This window comes from Monodelphis domestica, chromosome 1 (assembly GCF_027887165.1).
Source record: "Monodelphis domestica isolate mMonDom1 chromosome 1, mMonDom1.pri, whole genome shotgun sequence".
In the NCBI taxonomy this organism is placed as follows: Eukaryota; Metazoa; Chordata; class Mammalia; order Didelphimorphia; family Didelphidae; genus Monodelphis; species Monodelphis domestica.
The window spans coordinates 190,890,148-190,911,565 of record NC_077227.1 but is presented as its reverse complement, the minus strand read 5'-3'; the positions used below and the strand labels follow the sequence as shown (position 1 = coordinate 190,911,565).

The window sequence follows — 21,418 nt, the reverse complement described above, 5'->3', positions numbered from 1 at the left end:
CATTATAAATACATTTTCATAACGTTAACAATATTTGTTGTTGTAATTTTATGTCATCAGATGTCTCTTGGATTTCTTCCCCCTACCAAATCTGCAGAGATTCAGTGATTACAGTGACCAGTTTTGTGCCACAATGGATAGCATCCTTTTTCAGGAGCAGAGAAATCAGAGGTCTTAGGGCTGGTGATTCTGATGGTGGGAGTGACAACTGACACCTCAAAGAGAAGGAGGACTTAGATCAAGAGGGGAGATTCTGTGACAAATGGGGGGAAATGATGTAGGGGAAGGAAAGGAGTGGTAGTGAGCTGCACAACCAGAGGCAAATAGGAAATGAAAGGAAAATTCCTACTGCCAGGAAATATTTCTATTCTTTCTGACTCCTCCAGGAATTAGTATTTTAAAAGGAAGGGATAAAAGGAAAAGAGGGATAGGGGAAATTTATACAAAGCAATAACATTAATTCTTGAGGAGGGAACTCAAAATAGGAATCTTATAAGCCTTGATTCCATAAGGAATACAGAGACTAAAGAAAGAATAAATAAGTAAAAAGAAGTTGAATATAAGAATACAATCTAGAATAGAAAGGAAAAGAAAGAAAAGAACAGAAATTGTTTTTAGAAAAAGAGTCAGAGGACAGGTGGGTGGCTCAGTGGATTGAAAGCCAGTTCTAGAGTTGGGAGGTTCTAGATTCAATTATGGCTTTATATACTTCCTAGTTGTGTGACCCTGGGCAAGTCACTTTACCCCCTTGCCTAGTCCTTACCACTCTTCTGCCTTGGAACCAATATATAGTATTGACCCTTAAGATGGAAGGTGAGGGTTAAAAAAAAAGAGTCAGAAAAGGACACAAAAACTAACAAAACAAATTGAAAGGTAGAATTTACTTGACTACTCAAATTAAGGAGAGAAAAGCAGAGAAAAATTAGATTGCTACATAGAAGGAAGAAAAAATTAACAAGTTAATTAAAACCCCCAAATTAAGGAATGGGGTGACGAACAAGAAGTCACTTGATGATGAAAAGAGAGCTAGATATTGGGAAGAGTTGTCTTCAAGTAGATTTAACAAAAATATTTGAAGAAACAAAGTATTATCTTTACAGAGAAAGAGAAAAAACAACTTCCCAATTAAGAAGGAAAATTGGGGGAAAAGAGGAAAATGTATACCTAACTCATATCTTTAAATATGTGTTTTTAATACTAACATCTGACTTTATTGTTATTTCCATACAAGAGTAGTGATTTCACTGGGAACTCCTTATAAGGAAACTGCATCAACCAATGCAGATTGGGATCTTCCCTGCAAATTATCATCTTAGAAAGTAGCCCAAAGCATCTAGGTAGTACAGTGGATAGATCACCAGATTTGGAGTCAGGAGGACCTGGGTTCAAATTTAGCCTCAGATACATCTAGCTGTGTGATCCTGTTTGAGTAGATTGACTAACCCTTACTGATCTTCTGTCTTAGAATTAATACTAAGAGAGAAGGTAAAGGTTAAAAAAAAAAGAAAAAAGAAATAAAGTGTCCTGAAGGCATATAGAAATTACGATGACTAAAAAATTACAGTATGTGTCAGTCAGGACCTGAATCCAGTTCCTCATGACTGAAAGGGTAGCCTCTTCACTACATTGTCTCCTAGCTGACACTTATGGAACATTTTATGGTTTATAAAATACTATATATGCAATTTAAAATTGCTTTAAGATTTTTGGACTATATGTGAGAAACAAATGGTATTATCTACTAAAATTTGTGATTATATATTTGTTTCTGCTAGGATTCCTGTGAGGTAGGTACTGGTTATTGCTTGTTGTCCTTCTTACTTGAAAAGAACCAAAATGACATCACTGGTGTGTTTTGATTTATACATAAATTGAATTTGAATGAGGCAGATTTGGACAAAGTTGTCAACCTTATTCTTGCTCTGAGTCAAGGAATTCCAGTGGCAAAACAAAAGTCAGGATGACTGGTGATTAGCTAGGGATGCAGTGGATGACTTTAGTTTCTTGGGTTTCTAAGCAAGCACTAGGCACTCCACAGTGCCTACTTTCCCCACTTTCATGGCTGTTGGAACAAATTGTTCCCATTCACCCCTTCTGCCCCTTTTCACAGATAATAAAACAGAAAGATTAATTGACTTATCCAAGGTCACAGAGACAATAAATTCTTGAGTCTGGATTTACACATGGGCAACTGGTGACCCCAAGTTTCATCTTCTTCTTCGGTCACCAAGATGAATAGCTGTGACCTAGTTTCAACTATTCTGCTTGATGTACAGGAAAGGAGGCTGAAGCTGGAGTCGTGAGTGACCTGGTTTTGATTCCAGGCTATGGATTTGATTCTACCCACTGTGTAATCCCAAACAAATCACTTTAACTCTCAGAATATTTATTTCCATCCTGTATAATGGGGATAAGAATACCACTGATACTTATCTCACAAGATTGCTGAAAAGAGTATATGAAAAAATATATGTAAAGAACTTGGCAAGCCATATATGCTCCACAAATGTCAGCTGTTATTACTAACACATTTTCCCCCTACATTCTTGGTTTTTATACTCCTAAGTGATAATCAAAGGAACAAGTGAAAATACTTTGGAGGGGACAGGGATACAAGGAGAAAGGTAGAAAGATTCCATGTGTACATTTTAATTTTGTTTAAATAACATAAAATATTTTTGATAAAGATATAGTTATATATAATGTTTTTGATTCATATTTATATTTTTTACTCACCACATTTTCTTTATCACAATATGAACTGAAATCATTGGAGATAATTGCAGCATACTGGAGTAGAACTTTACTGATGGTCTGAAAAAGAACAAAGAATCATTTTTTATCTGACTAATTGAATATTTACATATATATACATATATATGAATTCCAAATAATTGTTATCACAATGGAAATAATTTCTCAAAGTTCTCTCCAATCATGATTGGAGAGAACTTTGAGAAATTATTTCATCAATCCCATTGCCTAAGGAATGGCTGTTATTAAACAGAAAATCAGAGAGAGGAGAACATACTTTTTTTTTTCCCCCAAGGGACCCTAGAGAAGGAGGTTTTACAATCTTCCTCACTGACCTGTTATTACAAAGGAAACAATCTCCTCTGTGAGAAAGTCATTATGGCTAACCTAAATCTCTCTTGCTGTATGTATCTTAAGGATGCTTAATTTTGTTGGTTCTCAGAGGAGATAGTGAACATCTGGCCATCATCCTTTATGCATAAAGCTCTTAATAGTTGAAAGTTATTATTAAATCATCCTTCCGCTTTCTTTTGTTCATATAGAACATCAGCTCTTTTTAACCTTTCCTAATAGGTTTTACTTTCTAACTATTAACCTTGCAGACCTACTCTTAAATTTTTCATATATCAGATGCTAATTGGGCTAATGACTTCTTAGTTATATGTTAAATCTTAAATGCATGCATTCCTTGGAATTTTGTAAAAAAAAACAACAGCAAACAATTTTATTGAGTACTACTATTAGAGTTTCTAAAAATTTATCTGCAAAGAATTTTACATCTGAATTATTTTTGTAACAATTTTTCCACTTTCACTTGTAAATTTTTTTTCTAAATTTTCAAATCATGTTTTCTATTTTATCATCATCCTAATTCCTAATTTATTCTTCCTTTACCTCTCGCAAATAAGTACATGGCTCAAAGAGAAAGACAGAGTTAGAGAGGGAGAGAGAAGGAGTGATACAAGATATTTATTTTCACCAACATTTTCTTCCTGTGTTCAAAATCTGCCATTGTTAACAATCTAAGGAATTAAAATGATAAAATGTAAACTGAAAGGAGGTTTACTCACAAACAATGTACTCACTATTTGCAAAGATAACTGTGACTATTTTATGATGCTTTATAGATTCTTAAAAGTCATTGAGGACATAGAATTGGATATAAAAACACAAACTATGCTTTGTAGAGAAACAAAGAAGTTTACAATAGCATGTTAATTCAAGGAGAAGCTTGCTTTTGTAAAACAAAAGCCTATCAAGAAGCAGTCTAATAAATCCAGCAAAACAGATGGCTGATCATACCAAAATATTACAAATGCTGCTGTTCAAACATTTTTAAGCGTAATGCTGAAAATTATTATGGGATTTACCTATGGAGTTATTTCCCAAATCACTATTTCATAATGAGAATGGAGATTGTAGATGTAATTTCATTATAGTTCTCTCCACCAGAAAAAAAAAAAAGACAAACCATTCTGACTGTAAGAGCCTACTACAACTCAGTCATTAGCGCTGAGTGAATGTTAAAACTTGACCAACACAAAAACCTCTGGTGTTCCACAAAGCTTGTGGAAATACAGGGAAAATGACAACTTGACTATAAATGAAACTAGATAACTTTCAATTCACCTTTCTGGGCTTATTTTATATTATTCCCTTCACATACATCACATTCTAGCCAAGGTGACCTACAAATAACCTGAACTCAAAGTTCCTTAGTTCCTTCTTCTGCCTTCATGTTATTTTGTGGGCTATTCTAATCTTGGCTACACACACACACACACACACACACACACACACATACACACTCACACACACACTCACACTCACACCCAATTCATCTCCATCTCTTACAATTTCAATTTCACTCGAGGCCCAACTCATGTGCTACTTCTGAACATGTCTTTCTTTGATCCTAACTAGTTTTTAATCCTTCCTTGCTTCCTTCCTTGCTTCCTTGCTTCCTTCCTTGCTTCCTTGCTTCCTTCCTTCCTTGCTTCCTTCTTTCCTTGCTTGCTTGCTTGCTTCCTTCCCTCCTTCCTTCCTTCCTTCCTTGCTTCCTTCCTTGCTTCCTTGCTTCCTTCTTTCCTTCCTTACTTCCTTGCTTCCTTCTTTCCTTCCTTGCTTCCTTGCTTCCTTCCTTGCTTCCTTGCTTCCTTGCTTCCTTGCTTCCTTGCTTCCTTCCTTGCTTCCTTCCTTCCTTGCTTCCTTCCTTCCTTGCTTCCTTCCTTCCTTCCTTGCTTCCTTCCTTCCTTGCTTCCTTCCTTCCTTCCTTGCTTCCTTCCTTCCTTCCTTGCTTCCTTCCTTCCTTCCTTGCTTCCTTCCTTCCTTCCTTCCTCCCTTCCTCCCTTCCTCCCTTCCTTCCTTCCTTCCTTCCTCCCTTCCTCCCTCCCTTCCTCCCTTCCTTCCTCCCTCCCTCCCTCTCTCTCTCCCTTCCTTCCTCCCTTCCTTCCTTCCTTCCTTCCTCCCTTCCTCCCTCCCTTCCTCCCTTCCTCCCTTCCTTCCTTCCTTCCTTCCTCCCTTCCTCCCTCCCTTCCTCCCTTCCTTCCTTCCTCCCTCCCTCCCTCTCTCTCTCCCTTCCTTCCTCCCTTCCTTCCTTCCTTCCTTCCTCCCTTCCTTCCTCCCTTCCTCCCTCCCTTCCTCCCTTCCTTCCTCCCTCCCTCCCTCTCTCTCTCCCTCCCTCCCTCTCTCTCTCCCTTCCTTCCTTCCTTCCTTCCTTCCTTCCTTCCTTCCTTCCTTCCTTCCTTCCTTCCTTCCTTCCTTCCTTCCTTCCTTCCTTCCTTCCTTCCTTCCTTCCTTCCTTCCTTCCTTCCTTCCTTCCTTCCTTCCTTCCTTCCTTCCTTCCTTCCTTCCTTCCGTCATTTGTGCTTAGCATGGCTCCTTACATATAGCAAGTACTGAATTGATTTTTGTTAGAATGAATTAATAGGGAAGGAGAATATTAACTTCTTTTCTGTTAAAACTCACTTGAGTTTTGTCTCCAAATATGCCCCCCTCCAATGATATCAGAAAAGACACATTCCATAAATACTTTCTTCTCAAAAGACTTAAAAGATATTCTTTTCATTGTAAGTTATATCACTGACCTTTTTTTTAATGTCTTCAATCACTAAATCTGATTAGTCCTACTTAAAAGAGTTAGCATTTGAAAGGCAAAGCTTAGAATGTCAGTGTAGTTGGGCAGTTAAGACAATTTGATCCTTTTCGTAATTTGAATATTATTTAGAATCACAAATGTAGAGAAAGGGGAAGAAATAGGGAGTGAAGAATAGACAAAGTCAAGAGTTAGAAGACAAGATAAGAACCATTCTATTTTTCTTTAATTTTAAAAATAGATCTTAGCTGATATAATTTGTGTTCTATTGCCTAGATTTTGCCCTACATTCATTCCTTTCCCCATTCCAAGAAGCCATTCTTTATAATTAAGAATTTTTTAAAAGAGGAAGAAAAAAGAACAATTCAGCAAAATTATTTCTTACATCTTTGACCTAAAATGATGCTATGTACAATGTTCCATACTTTTCCACTCACAAAAAGAGAAAAGTGAAGTGCTTTCTCATATCTTTAAGGCTTTGGGGGAATTTTGTTTTTATTTCATATAAAATGCCTTCAGAATATGTAAATTTAAATGCTTGATTAAAGATCATTTCCTCCAGTCTTCTAAAAGTATTGTGAGGTAGAATTATATCTATGTCTTTGCTCTCAAATATTTTGTATCTAGGGGGTTGAGTCAGCTTAGAAGGAAAGTCCCTTTAAGGGGAAGAGTAAGTCTTTCACTCACCAACTTTGGTCCTTACCACCAAAGAGGGATTGCAGTAAAGACAATCTATCATAAATAAGAAACAGCAAGTAAATCCATTTATCCAACAAATAGTTAACAGAAATAAGAGAAGTTATATAGAATAGAATATACTAATTAATTTAAAAGAGACTAAACTTTTCACTGGGGAGGGAGAGAAATGATAACCTCAAGCCAAGAGAGAGGACTCAGTCTCACCCAAGGATACTCATTCTAGTAGCTTCTGAGGAAGCAAACCAGAAATCAAGGACATGCTGAGGTGCTAGTTTCTCATGCAGATCTGCTGCTCCTCTTTCTACATTTAACTCCTAAAGATTATCTCTGGAATTACACTGGTTCTTCTTTAATAAATCCAGACCCTTTCCTAGGTACATTGTATTATGCTCAGCCTTCTCTTCAACAATCATTTATATCTTTTTTTTTAACCCTTACCTTCCATCTTGGAGCCAATACTGTGGTTTGGCTCCAAGGCAGAAGAGTGGTAAGGGCTAGGCAATGGGGGTCAAGTGACTTGCCCAGGGTCACATAGCTGGGAAGTGTCTGAAGTCAGATTTGAACCTGGGACCTCCCATCTCTAGGCCTGGCTCTCAATCCACTGAGCTACCCAGCTGCCCCCTCATTTACATCTTTTGCATCCCTAGTTGTATACTAAACACACCAAGCTTGATTAGAGGTCAAGTTACTCAATAATAGCCTTTTAATTCATCACTCTGTTTAAATTCCAAAATAATCTTTGTGACCACATTACTCCCTTTTGCTCAAGAATCCTCAGTGGTGTCAAATTGAATAGTTCAGATGAAAAAATACAAACACTTCTGACTGATATTTAGAGCTACAGTCTGTCTGACTCCCATGTAATGGCATATCATTCTCCTTCCCAAACTCTATATAACAAAAGAATTTGAATTTAAGGAGTCCCTAAACTTACTACTGTGAAGATTAGATTTAGCTATCTCCTGATCATTACAATGAAGACACTCTCTTTAACAAAATCAGGAATGTCTATACCCATACTTAAGGATTAAGTATTCAGGAGGATGGCCTTTAACAGACATGTGCTGAAACAGCTGACAGACCCCTGGGCTGTCCTAAGTCAAGCTAAACTACCATTGGTACAGATGAGATGCAGGAAAGTGATGTAAAACTGTCCATATATTTCATGTTACTTCTTCTCTTCGGCCTCTTTTCCCGGAGATGTGGCTTTGGCTGGCAGTGTGCTAAGTGTTTTGACATCTTGGCATAGTGGCAGCTATTTGTCTGGGTTTTGGCATTGAGTTTTCCCTTGAGCTAACTCAGGTTCAGGCATCTTAGCTGAGCCCTCTTGGAGTTCAGACTGATTCCTTCCTCCTTTACTCTCCAAACTTTATCTTCCTAGAAGCCTCTAATCTTCTTCTTGGCACAGGCTAGGCAGGAGAAATCCTACATCTTTTCCCTCTCCCTTCTCCTTAATTTCTTTCCTCTATATTGATTAAAATCACCATAAATTTCCAGCTGTCTTGGGTATTTTATTTGGAATATCCCATGGCGACCAATAATTAATATAGTTTAGGCCACAATGCTAAAATTATCCTATACAGTACTCTATTTCCAGCCTCTATTCATCCAAATAAGCTATTTCCTATGTCTAGAATTAATCCCTTCTTACTTTTTCCAATCAAAATTGAAATCAAAATACTAAGATCACAATAATGAAAAATCAAGTTCTTGGATAAAATGACAAAAATCTATATGTTCTTTGTATATATAAATGCTAACTAAATAATTATTATTACTATTTCCTCAGGTTAAGAATTCCTGCCCTTGTGGAACACAAGCTCCTTTTGGATAGATGCATTTTCATTTTTATATTCATAGTATTATTACCTATTAGGTATATAATAAAATGTTGTTGAATTGCTTTATATAAATTATAGATAAATTAAAAACTACATATACAGGCATGTATAGCCTATGTGGTCCATTAGTTCATTGTTGTTGTTCAGTCATATTTTACTCTTTCTTGCCTTATTTGAGGGGTATCTTGACTAAGACACTGGAGTGGTTTGTCATTTACTTCTTCAGTTCATTTTACAGATTGGAAACTGAGACAAAAAACTGAGGTTAAGTGACTTGGCCAGGTTCATACATCTAGTAAATCTCTGAGGCCATATTTGAACTCATGAAGATGAGTTTCAATCCCATTGCTGCCTAGCTGCCACAGTAAATTAATAAAGGAACTTTAATAATAAGTTTTACAAAATACTTTTTCCTTATTAACTATATGAAGCAAATAAAAAATAGAAATATTACCCTTATAAATAGGAGGACACTGAGGCAAAGAGAAGATAAACAACTTGCCCAAGTTTATTAAGATAGATAAATAGATATGTAATTTTATTAGTACAGAGAATTCCCAGGGGGAAATCCCTTCTATCAGTTCAGGTTATAACTTTCTTCATAATGTTTAGCTTTAAGGAATTGCCCAAAATACTGAGTTTAAACAATTTGTTTTGCTTACCCAGCCCATATTTGTCAGAAAAGTTAAACCCAAGACTTCTTGGCTTTGAGGCTAGTTATCTACTATGCAATCTCAAATTCTGAAGTTAAGTCTTCAAGCAAGGACTGGATAATTACTTTGTTCAATGTTCTACAAAATACTTTTTCCCCCCAGGTACAGAATGTATCAGGAAGAGCTCTCCTTCACCTGTCTAATTTTGTGAGTCTGTGCCTCCAAATCCAGTGATTTTGCTACTACATCCCTGATGCCTCAGTGGAGTTGTAGCTACAGTATGAGGCAAGGATCAGTTTTCAATGATTAAGAAAAAAAATCACATTTTTCTTCTGCTTTGGGTCAAAAACAATGTTTAAAGGAATGAACTAAGTGTGGTTCTGACACTTTGAACAGTTGTTCCACTTATTATACTGTTGTTATAATTATAAGATTTTGGGTCATAGCCTAGTTATTCAATTACAGTTACATGAATAGAAAATCATTCTATTCTAGGCAAGGTTTGAAGAGAGATGAAAAAGGTTTGGAAAAGACAGTGATAAGTAACAGTGAGTCAATTAAGGAGTGTGGAAAGGAAAACTACAGCAAGTTCTGGACTGTCTTCCTCTGAGTTGGAACAATAGCAGGTGGATTGTTAGAGAGAAGATATTGACAAGACAGACAGTTGGTGGGGAAAGGGGCAACTGGGATTGGCAGTTGGTCTTGTGACTAGCACTTTCTTCCTGGCCCTGGAAGTGGATGGGGCTTTCTACCTTTCTTTGGATAAAAGTGCCTCTATTTTCCTGATTTTCCCAACTGTGTGCTCTCCCTGGTTTCCTGTGATCCTGTCATCAACAGAAGTACTTAAGGGAAGCAGTGTGAACAGTAAGGCTGGTCTTTAGAGGTGTCAACCTGAAGAGACAAGCCCAACCTGTCTGTTCTGAAGGTTAGAACTTTTCTCTATCTTTCTGTCTACTGCTAAGACTTTGAATTTAAGAAAAACTATACCCAATACCTCCCCAATCTAAGCTTGTTATTAAATTTTATCTTTATTTGAATATCACAGTCAGATAAGAGGACTAACATTTCAGGGGACATAGAGGGAGCTGAACCTCATGACAGCCATTGAACTATAAACAGTTCTTATTGGACCCCTGCTGGGTGACATTGGTCTGGGGAGAGTCCTGTCCCTCAGGAGGGTCCATGTTGACCTGCTCTGGGGTCTCTGCAATATCATTCTATAGAGAAGACATCCCCTCAGGCTATCATAAGTGGTCCATTTTTCAGGAACCCCATTTTTCAAAAATAGCCTCTTGGCAAGGGGCATCTCTCTCTTGTTACCTCACCGGCAGCCATATTCACTCTCTCTCTTCAAGTCCTCCATTCCCCATTACAAAATCTTCAGTATCCACTGTTTTATTCAATACCACTTCCTTTTTTCAATAAATATTACCGGAGGTAAAAAAAAATGTATTGTCTTCTCATAGTGACTTGCCCCAGGGTCACATAGCTAGTAAGTGTCTGAGACTAGATTTTAACTTAAGAAAATGAGTCTTCCTGACTCCAGATCCAGGGTTCTATCTACCATGCCACCTCATAGTCCACTGAATGGTTTAACTAGCCCAAGAGCTCTGGTTCTCTAGTTCCCAGATAAGTGTTTTTTCCCCAACACCCAAAGGATTCACATGTAGCTACTTCATTTATTTCTCTTGCTGGCAGACATCCTGAACCCAGCTGCTGATAAGATCCTATTTTCAGATTTTTTTTTGAATGGCTATTTCCCTTGGTGTTTATATTGCAGGAGTGGCACAAACATCTGTGTGTTACAAATCAGGAAAAATCTGCTGCCTAGAAAGCCATTCTTAAGTAGTATCTAATGCTTGGGGACTATTATATAAGAGCAGAAGAGCATCCTTTTTATTTTACAGGCATAAAAACTGAAGCACAAAGGGATCTTTATCAGATTAAAAAGCATGCTTCAGATGAAAACTCCTTGAAGATTCTATGAGATCCCCAGCTCCTGGCTATCCCCCTGAAGAATACTATGCCTCTGGAGGCATAGAAAGGTTGATTAATCCACAATTCCTAAAATAGTCTGTTTACTATATTGGACCTTTACTTTGTCCAGTGACTCCCAATGATCTATAAGATAGTAATAGTAGTTGATATTGATATATAGATTTTATGGTTAATAAAATCCTTTATATTCATGTCCTTTAATTTCACAGCAGATCTATGAAGTAAGTAGTATTGATTAGTGTCATAACTACTATTTAGACATAAGAAATCTGAGAAAGAATCAGAGACATATAGAGATTTTTCCAAGTCACTAAAATAAGAAAATGGTATAGGTGGGGTGTGAACATGGTATTCAATGTTCTTTCCATTGTATTATGCTATCTCAACTTCAAGTTACTCAGTGTATTTTCTGAGGTCTTCCATCATTATACCTACTTTAGATCTTCAACCCTATCTTCCATTATTAATCTCTTTAACTCTATATTCCCACATTATATAATAGAAATGACATTATATGAGAAGCCTGGAGGGAAGTGGGATCAATTTCCACTTCTTTTTTTAAAATCATTTATTTATTTATTTATTGTTATAATACTCACTTTATTTCCCTCCCTCCCTCCCCTCCACCCACCTGTCCCACAGCTGACGCGCAATTTCATTGGGTATTTCTTGTGTCCTTAATCAGAACCTATTTCAATGATGTCTTTTATACTAGGATGTTTAGAGTCTACATCCCCAACCATATCCCTTCAACCCATGTATTCAAGCAGTTGTTTTTCTTTGGTGTTTTTATTCCAACACTGTTTCTTCTGAATGTGGATAGTGGTTTTTCTCATAGATTCCTCCAAGTTGTTCAGGATCACTGCATTGCCACTAATGGAGAAGTCCATTACATTCGATTGTACCACAGTGTATCAGTCTCTGTGTACAATGTTTTCCTGGTTCTGCTCCTCTCACTCTGCATCAATTCCTGGAGGTTGTTCCAGTCCCCATGGAATTCCTCTATGTTATTATTCCTTTGAGCACAATAGTATTCCATCATCAACATATACCACAATTTGTTCAGCCATTCCCCAATTGAAGGGCATCCCCTCATTTTCCAATCTTTTGCACCACAAAGAGCATAGCTATGAATACTTTGTATATGGCTTTTTCATTATTATCTCTTTGGGGTACAAACCCAGCAGTGCTATGGCTGGATCAAAGGGCAGGTAGTATTTTATTGCCCTTTGGGCATAGTTCCAAATTGCCCTTCAGAATGGTTGCATCAATTCACAACTCCACCAGCAATGAATTAATGTCCCAACTTTGCTACACCCCCTCCAGCATTCATTACTTTCCTTTGCTGTCATGTTAGCCAATCTGCTAAGTGTGAGGTGATACCTCAGAGTTGTTTTGATTTGCATCTCTCTAATATGAGAGATTTAGAGCACTTTTTCATGTGATTATTAATAGTTTTGATTTCTTTAACTGAAATTTGCCTATTTACTTCCCTTGCCCATTTATCAATTGGAGAATGGCTTCATTTTTTTGTACAATTGATTTAGTTCTTTATAAATGTGAGTAATTAGACCTTTGTTAGAGGATTTTGTTATGAAGATTGTTTCCCAATTTGTTGCTTCCCTTCTAATTTTGGATGCATTAGTTTTGTTTGTACAAAAACTTTTTAATTTGATGTAATCAAAGTTATTGATTTTACATTTTGTGATTTTTTTCTAGCTCTTGCTTGGTTTTAAAGTCTTTCCTTTCCCAAAGTTCTGACAAGAATACTATTCTGTGTTCACCTAATTTGCTTATAGTTTCCTTCTTTATATTCAGGTCATTCACCCATTCTCAGTTTATCTTGGTGTGGGTGTGAGATGTTGATCCAAACCTAATCTCTCCCATACTGTCTTCCAGTTTTCCCAGCAGTTTTTATCAAATAGTGGGTTTTGGTCCCCAAAACTGGGATCTTTGGGCTTATCATAGACTGTCTTGCTGAGGTCATTTACCCCTAGTCTTTTCCACTGATCCTCCTTTCTGTTTCTTAGTCAGTACCAAATTGTTTTGATGACCACTGCTTTATAGTATAATTTGAGATCTGGGACTACAAGGCCACCTTCCTCCACATTTTTTTTCATGATTTCCCTGGATATCCTTGATCTTTTGTTCTTTCAAATGAACATTGTTATGGTTTTTTCTAATTTAGTAAAAAAGTTTTTTGGTAGTTCAATGGGTATCACACTAAATAAGTAAATTAATTTGGGTACGATTGTCATTTTTATTATGTTAGCTCTTCCTATCCATGAGCAGTTGATGTTTCTCCAATGGTTTAGATCTAGTTTTAATTGCATGGAGAGTGTTTTGTAGTTGTGTTCATATAGTTGCTGTGATTGTCTCAGCAGAGATTCCCACCTATTTTATATTGTCCAGGGTGATTTTAAATGGAATTTCTCTTTCTAATTTTTGCTGCTGATATGGTTTGTAAATATATAGAAGTGCTGATGACTTATGTGGGTTTATTTTGTATCCTGAAACTTTGCTAAAGTTGTTGATTATTTTGACTAGCTTTTTGATAGATTATCTAGAATTCTTTAAGTAGACCATCATATCATCCTCGAGAGTGATAGTATGGTTTCCTCATTGCCAATTTTAAAGCCTTCAATTTATTTTTTTTCTCTATTTGCTACCATTAGTGTTTCTAGTACAATGTCAAATAATAGATGTGATAATGGGCATCCTTGTTTCACTCCTGATCTTATTGGGAAGGCTTCTAGTTTATCCCCATTGCAGATGATGTTTCCTGATAGTTTTAGATATGTACTATTTATTATTTTTAGGAAAGGCCCTTTTATTCCTATACTTTCTAGTGTTTTAAATAGGAATGGATGTTGTATTTTATCAAAGACTTTCTCTGCATCTATTGAGATAATCATGTGATTTTGTCACTTTACTTATCAATATGGTCAATTATGTGGATGATTTTCCTAATATTGAACCATACTTGCATTCCTGCTATGAATCTTACCTGGTCATAGTGAATAACCCTTGTGATGACTTGCTGGAATCTTTTTGCTAGTATCCTATTTAATGTTTTTGCATCTATATTCATTAGGGAGATTGGTCTATAGTTTTCTTTCTCTGTTTTTGACCTGCCTGGCTTTGGGATCAGTACCATATTTATGTCATAAAATTTATTTGGTAGAATTCCTTCTTTGCTTATTCTGTCAAATAGTTTGTGTAATATTGGGACTAGTTGTTCTTTAAAAGTTTGATAGAATTCATTTGTGAATCCATCTGGACCTTGGGATTTTTTCTTAGTGAGTTCTTTGATAGCTTGTTCAATTTCTTTTTCTGATATGGGGTTGTTTAGGTAATCTATTTCTTCCTCTGTTAGTCTAGGCAATTTATATTTTTGTATGTATTCATCCATATCACCTAGATTGCCATATTTGTTGCTATATAATTGGGCATAATAGTTTTTAATGATTGCCTTAATTTACTCTTCATTAGAGATGAGGTTTCCCTTTTCATCCTGGATACTGTCAATTTGGTTTCTTTCTTTCCTTTTTTTAATTAGACTGACTAGTACTTTGTCTATTTAATTTGTTTTTTCAAAGTACCAGCTTCTAGTCTTATTTATTAAGTCAATAGTTCTTTGACTTTCAATTTTATTAATTTCTCCTTTGAGTTTTAGGATCTCTAATTTAGTCTTCATCTGAGGATTTTTAATTTGTTCACTTTCTAGTTTTTTAATTTGCATGCCCAATTAATTGACCTCTGCTCTCCCTAATTTGTTAATATATGAACTCAAGGATATAAATTTCCCCCTGAGTACTGCTTTGGCTGCATCTCATAGGGTTTGAAAGAATGTCTCATCATTGTGATTTTCAATGAAATTATTAATTGTTTCTATGATTTGTTCCTTGACTAACAGGTTTTGGAGAACTGTATTATTTAATTTCCATTTTTTAACTTTTGATTTATAAATTAATTATGTTATATTTTATATTATATATTATATATCATATATATCATATATCTTCATAATATAAGCATTTAAGACTGCTTTTTAAATAGAAATGCTTTTAAATGCTTTTAAATTAAAACAAATATGTAGCCCTGGTCCATGAAACTCCCAAGTAGGGCTGAAAACAGATTAAAATGTATTTTATGATTTTAATGGGTTGATATAGTAATTCAAATATATATATATATATGTATATATATATATGCACATAGACATGTAGGAAAATAGTTGGGGATAAGACTGGTTTTCTAGGGTTACTTAAAAAAAAAGAAGGACATTTTTTAGATAAGCCCTGAGAAAGAATTCTGGGTAGGAAAGGAATTGTGGGAGTCTAAAACTGAAAATAACCAAACTTTACTTCCTTCTTGGATTTCATCTGAGCTGGATGTACGTCTTGTTTTTCTGGAAGGGTTTTGCTCTAAGAGATTCTCCTTGCATAGTCAGGATTTCTTGGAGAAATCTTTTACAACTAGGTAGAGGATTTATTTGGAGAAAACCAATTTTCCCTGAGTCCAAAAGATCATCTGCCAGTGGTCCAGCTGCCAGAATTCCTCTTGGCTAAGGTCATCCAAAGCTTTCCATCTACAACTTTGGGTTACTTAGTTCAGCAGCAAAACCCAGCATTTTTTCCCTTTCTTTATTAATTACTGGTGGGAAGATTGTGCTTTCAGATAGCTTGGGAAAGGGTTTTAGACAGGACAGGGAGCTGTAGGCAGGGCCCAGAGAAGAAACAGAAGGCTCTCCTTAAGCAGGGGACTTGGGAGTTGGGTGGAGGTAGTTTGAAGAGTTTTAGGGTCATACCTACCAATTTCCCTTATTCCTTTTATTAAAATAAACTTTGTTTCCATAAGCCGAGGGTTTGGTGGTTAACTGGCCCTAAAGAGTTCCTAGGTGGGTTATAATATCTAATAGCCCTCTAGGATGGTTCCTCATTACACATACAGATACATATAGATGATGTATATGTAAAAATAATATATGAACACATATAAGTACATATATACATACACATATCTATATGTTCATATTTGTATACATATATTTTATGTGGTTTTCTGAGTCATTATGTGACTTGTAAGGAGCCTTATGTACAGTTTAGTGACCCTGTTTCACATTCAGTTTGACAGCAGTGTGTTTGAAGGACCAAACACATTCTGTCATCAAATGACATACTTATTCTTTCTAATATTAATGTACTATCTAAATATCAGGAATTACTGCTATTACCCTATACAAACATTCAGCTCAACTGAGACCATTTCCATACTTGTCATGATCATTTTGAATTTTAATATCTTCATTCTGTGTCCTGGAATATCTTCTCTCTCTTCTTCACCTCTCAAAGTACATTGATGCCTCAAAACTTAGCTTAAGTTCCATCTGGGCAATGAAGAGTCTTCACACTTTTACAGCTGGAAGCTATCTCTCCCTTTTTAAAAATAAAACTAATTTTAACAAAGCTACATATGAACTTCTCCCTGCCATTGTTTCATGCATTGGTCTTAATTCCCCAGTGAGTTTCAGGAGTTAAAATTCATGCATGTATGTGTATATTTGCTTATCCATAGAGAAGAGGAAAATGTTAGAGCTAGAAGGAAACTGTAAAGATTTAATCTCCATAATTTCACAAGTAAGGAACTAGAGTGATAAACTCCATAAATTTTCTTCTTATAGACAATACAAGAGGGAGTAAAAAGAGTATTGAATAGACTGGAAGTTAGGCACCCGTGTTCAAATAATGGCTTTAACACCAATCACCTTTATGAGGTTCAGTGAACCAAATTATGATTCTAAAAGAGCTAAAACTTGACCCTGCACTCCTAATACAGCATTCTTCATTTTTTTGCCCAAGACTACATCTGTGGTCCTCTTAATAAGCATGTGTTGCAGTAAGGCAGAAATATCAAAACCTTTTATGGGAAGTTGCATCTTTGAAAAGTGTGGCTATTCATTATAATCTCCTTAATTGTAAATGATCTAATAATGTCAACACCAATAATTTTTACATGATATGCATATAATATGGAAATAAGTGACTATGATGCCGAGGAACAAAACTGAAGACAATTAAAAAACTTTATACTATGTCATGAGAAAGAAATTAAAATTTGATTATTGCCTCAGATGCTGCAACATAGCAACATTATTTCAGGCAATAGTCATGAAAATGAGGAAATTTCACAGACCCAGAAATGAGAAAGAGATTGACCATTTTTAATCTACCTTTGCAAATCTTCTCATCAAATGGGATAATGCTTCAGGATTAGGGCACTCCAATTTCTTGATAATCTCAAAGCTCTGATTAAGCTGTGCAAAGACATCTACCACGGAGCAAGAGAAGAGGGCATGGTCTGAGGTCTGCTGGAACTGAGAAAGGAGAAAGAAGAAACAATTCTAATAAGCTGGAACATTTGAGATAGAAGATTCATCATTATTCATTAACTGATGAATGTCATATATTCCAACTCTATCCCACCATAAAAAATGCTTATTTCCAAGCAGTCAATCCCCTCCACCTACATTTGCTGAGGATCCAAGAAAAAAGGGAAAGTTTAGACTATTTGAATTCTCTTTTTGCTGAATTAAGGTCTTATTTATATATGATTTTAGCACTTTCTGGAAAGGGGACTGTGAGGGATGGTATTTGAATATCATAGAATGTCCAATGGTTACATGTGAGCCAGAGGCAACTCATGTTCATGATATTTCTTCCAAATGGATTGGAAGGGCCTCTTGGAACCTCAGCCAAGTTCTCTGGGATACTAGCATATCATTGGATTCTGGGATAAGGTCTTAGGAACCCAAAGTTATTTTTAGCTTCAGTGTTCAATTTATCTTCAGGTTAATGACCGTGGATATTATGGTATTTGTTCTCCAATTCATAGTCCTAGAGAGGTGCCTGGGCAAAATGGATTAAGTAATTTACCTAGAGCAGAGAGCCAGTATATTTTAAAGGCAGAGCCAGAGTTAAGTCCTTTCTGACTCTGAAAATAGTTCTTTAACCACTTTACACTACTGCCTTGTGTTACTTAATGTTAAAACATAAGAGTTGTTCAAATCATCACTAATTATTTAATTTTAATCCTCCATTTTGGTAGAGAAATTTTCTGCCCTGAGACATTTCTTTTTTAATTAAATCACAGGCCTACTTAAAAAGATAGCTTTTTCTTGTCTACAACCAATAGAAAGATAGAAAGTTAAACCTACTCCATCTTTTTTGTCTCTTCCTAGTGCACCATGAAGAAACTCCATTGACACATCTTCATTTTCATCGAGCCACTGAATGACAAAAGGCTCAAACCATCTGCAAAAAGCAAAACAAAAATAACTCTTCATTTGGATGGTGGCCCACAAAAAAACAATTCATTAAGATTTAAAGCAATTATTTTCCATGCATGCATCTCTCTCTCTCTCTCTCTCTCTCTCTCTCTCTCTCTCTCTCTCTCTCTCTCTCTCTCTCTCTGTAAAGAAAGTGCTTTGGAGAATATCTCTATTTTGGTAGTTGTATCAAAATAAAAACACTATAAATTTAATTTTAAATACCACTCTATCCCTACCTCTCATAAAAAATCATAATGAGTTTTCTAGATAAGTCCATTTTTTCTGCAAGTACTATGGGAAAAAATTGTTTCTCTAAGTACCTTGGTACATGGTAAAAAAAAAAAAAGGAGCAATATATTTCATATATCCCTTCCTCAGTCCCAGAGTAACCTCAATTCTACTTCTTTAAGAACTAAATTTATGTTGTTAGTACTACACTCCAGTTTTCTCCCTCCATCTGATCAGCACATTTAAATTGGACACATTATCTAGTATGATCTTCAGTAAATAATAAGAATGGAAAAGACAAAACAAAAACAACCATGAAAGAAAATCAAATAGTTGCTAATATTTGGACTCTCTCCAGTCACAAGAAGACTACAGGAAAGGAATGTTGGTGCTGGAAAACTGAGGCAAACTTGAGCTCTATGTACTGAGAATAAAACTTAGGGGTGAAAAATCACTACTTACAAAGAGTATTCAGGAACAGCATCTTTGAAGGCAGAGAGCTCTCGCACATATTCATTATAAAACCATTTTACTTTGAAATGCAAATTCATATAATCGGTACTCTTGCATAACCGCTGCTTTTCATGTTCTGTAACAGATAAAATCAAACATTTAATAAAGTTTGGGTTGCAAACAATATTTCCATGTCACAATCTCTGTCTATCATTGGCTCTTTAGCCAGCATTTGAAAAGAAACAAACCCATATATTTGATGTTAAGGACAAGGTAAATTGTTAAAGACAGGAGAAAAATGTTTGCAAAATGCTGAAATGATTTGAAGATAAGACACATCTAACATTGATGTGAAATAATGCAAATACTCTGGTCTCTTAAAGTGTTGTCCAAGGAGAGTGATGAGAGCAAAAAAAAATAAAGAAAAAAAAGCAATGAGTCCTAAGCTTTTTTATTTTTATCCCTGGGCTTCCAGGTTTTTTATTCCTTTTAGGTGGTACAAAGTATCTTGGTACAAAGCACATTAGACAAGAATTAAACATATAATCATGAATAAAACATGAACCAACTGAGAAGCCATAATCACTGAGAAATTGGAGATGGCAATAAGTTGGCTGCATTTATTGAGTCGGTTATTTAATACCTAAATACTATGATAGTTTAAAAGAAATCTATCTAACTCTTAAGCCACACTATTCCTCTTTCACACTTTAGGCTAAGCCAAAAATATTCCACAACTATAGAAATTTCAAAATTGCTATTACCTTTAATTCTAATTTCTTCTATCTCGAATACTTTTTTTAGATGCCCCCAAATAATTCAGCTGAACATGGTGAACTCTAAAGTGAAAACAAGAGGTTGGGTACATGGGTAAAGTATGATGGTGGATCCCATGAACCTCTCACTATAACACCTATACTTTCCATGGCCATGGGACCATATTTCCTCTATTATCTAAGCAGATTGTGTCAAGTTCTTGGGCTAAGACACAACTGTCACTGGTTTAAATTTGAAGTTCTCCAGAAAGATTATGTATTCAGTAGAAATCCTATGCTTTTTTTCTCAACAACAACAAGAGATGAGCATAATCCTTTTTTTTTTGCCAATTGGATATATAAGTAGAATTTTAACTCCTGGTACTCCTAGGACCAGATACTCCCTAAAAATTGTTAAGTTGTCCTTCATTTATTTCAGTTATGTCTCATTCTTCATGACCCCATTTTGAGTTCTCTTGGCAAAGATACTAAAGTGGTTTGACACTTCCTTTTTCAGATCATTTTGTAGATGAGAAAACTAAGGCAAACAAGGTAAAATGAGTTGCCTAGGGTCACACAACTAATAAGTGTCAGAGGCCCTCATTTACTGTGTAAATAACTTGTGCATATGTAATTGCATGTTGTCCTCCCTATTAAAATGTTAATTCTCTGAAGATGAGATATTTTTTCCCTATTTTTTGAATTCCTGGTGCCTGCCCAGAGCTTGTTTTTTAAAACCCTTACCTTCAGTTTTAGAATAGATTTCAAGATCAGTTCCAAGAAAGAAGAGTGGTAAGGAATAGGCAGTTGGGATTAAGTAACTTGCACAGGTTCACACAGCTAGGAAGTGTCTAAGGCCACATCTGAACCCATGACCTCCCTGTCTCAAGACTTGATTCTCTAACCTCTGAACCACCAATCTATTCCAATTGCATTTCACATAGCAAGTGCTTAATAAATGTCTATTGACTGACTGAATTGAATCCTAGCCTTCTACTTTCCAGCTATAGTTTATAAGCATAAGAAGTTTGTAGAATGAACTGAATTTTATTGGTAAATAAGATCTAAATATAATTGGTTTAAATCTCTGTTTTAATGAACAAAATAAAGATCAGTCCAAATCTATTTATAAAATCAACTTATACTGAAGAGTAGAAAACAGAATATTGCAGTACTGAGAAAGTAGGATTTACCACAAAAACTAACCATAAAATAAGAAACAAAATAGTAGTATTAAAAGTAGAATTTTAAGAAGTATTTAATACAATAGACTCTAAAAGATTGCCCTAGTGCAAATATTAATAATATAGAAATTGGTCTTGATCAATAACACATGTTAAACCCAGTGGAACTGTGCGCCAGATGTGGGAAGGTTGTGGGGCAAAGGGAGGGAAAGAGCATGAGTCTCTTAACCATGGACAAATATTCTAAATCATCTAATTAAATACAATTAAAAAAAAGTATTTTTTCATTGGGTCTTGTCCTCCTGACTGCCCACTTCTTGCCTTTAGTTCCACTTTGGTTTACCTTGGTTCCCAGTGGGTAAGTACTTGATGTGATATACTTTATAAAAATATTTTTTGTCTTTGTGAGAAATAAAAAAAGAATAAAAT

General features: G+C 35.6%; 1 protein-coding gene across 1 annotated transcript in view; it reads right to left on the bottom strand.

The window, feature by feature from the left end:
- The window catches only part of UNC13C (unc-13 homolog C), an 817,657-nt gene that overhangs the window by 147,484 nt on the left and 648,755 nt on the right, over window positions 1–21,418 (bottom strand). Inside the window, exons 19-22 of the mRNA XM_056810215.1 lie at window positions 19,060–19,186; window positions 18,256–18,352; window positions 17,272–17,415; window positions 2,737–2,814 (exon numbers count right to left, since the gene is read on the bottom strand). Coding sequence (XP_056666193.1) covers window positions 2,737–2,814; window positions 17,272–17,415; window positions 18,256–18,352; window positions 19,060–19,186 — 446 coding nt within the window. The remainder of the gene's footprint in view (window positions 1–2,736; window positions 2,815–17,271; window positions 17,416–18,255; window positions 18,353–19,059; window positions 19,187–21,418) is intronic.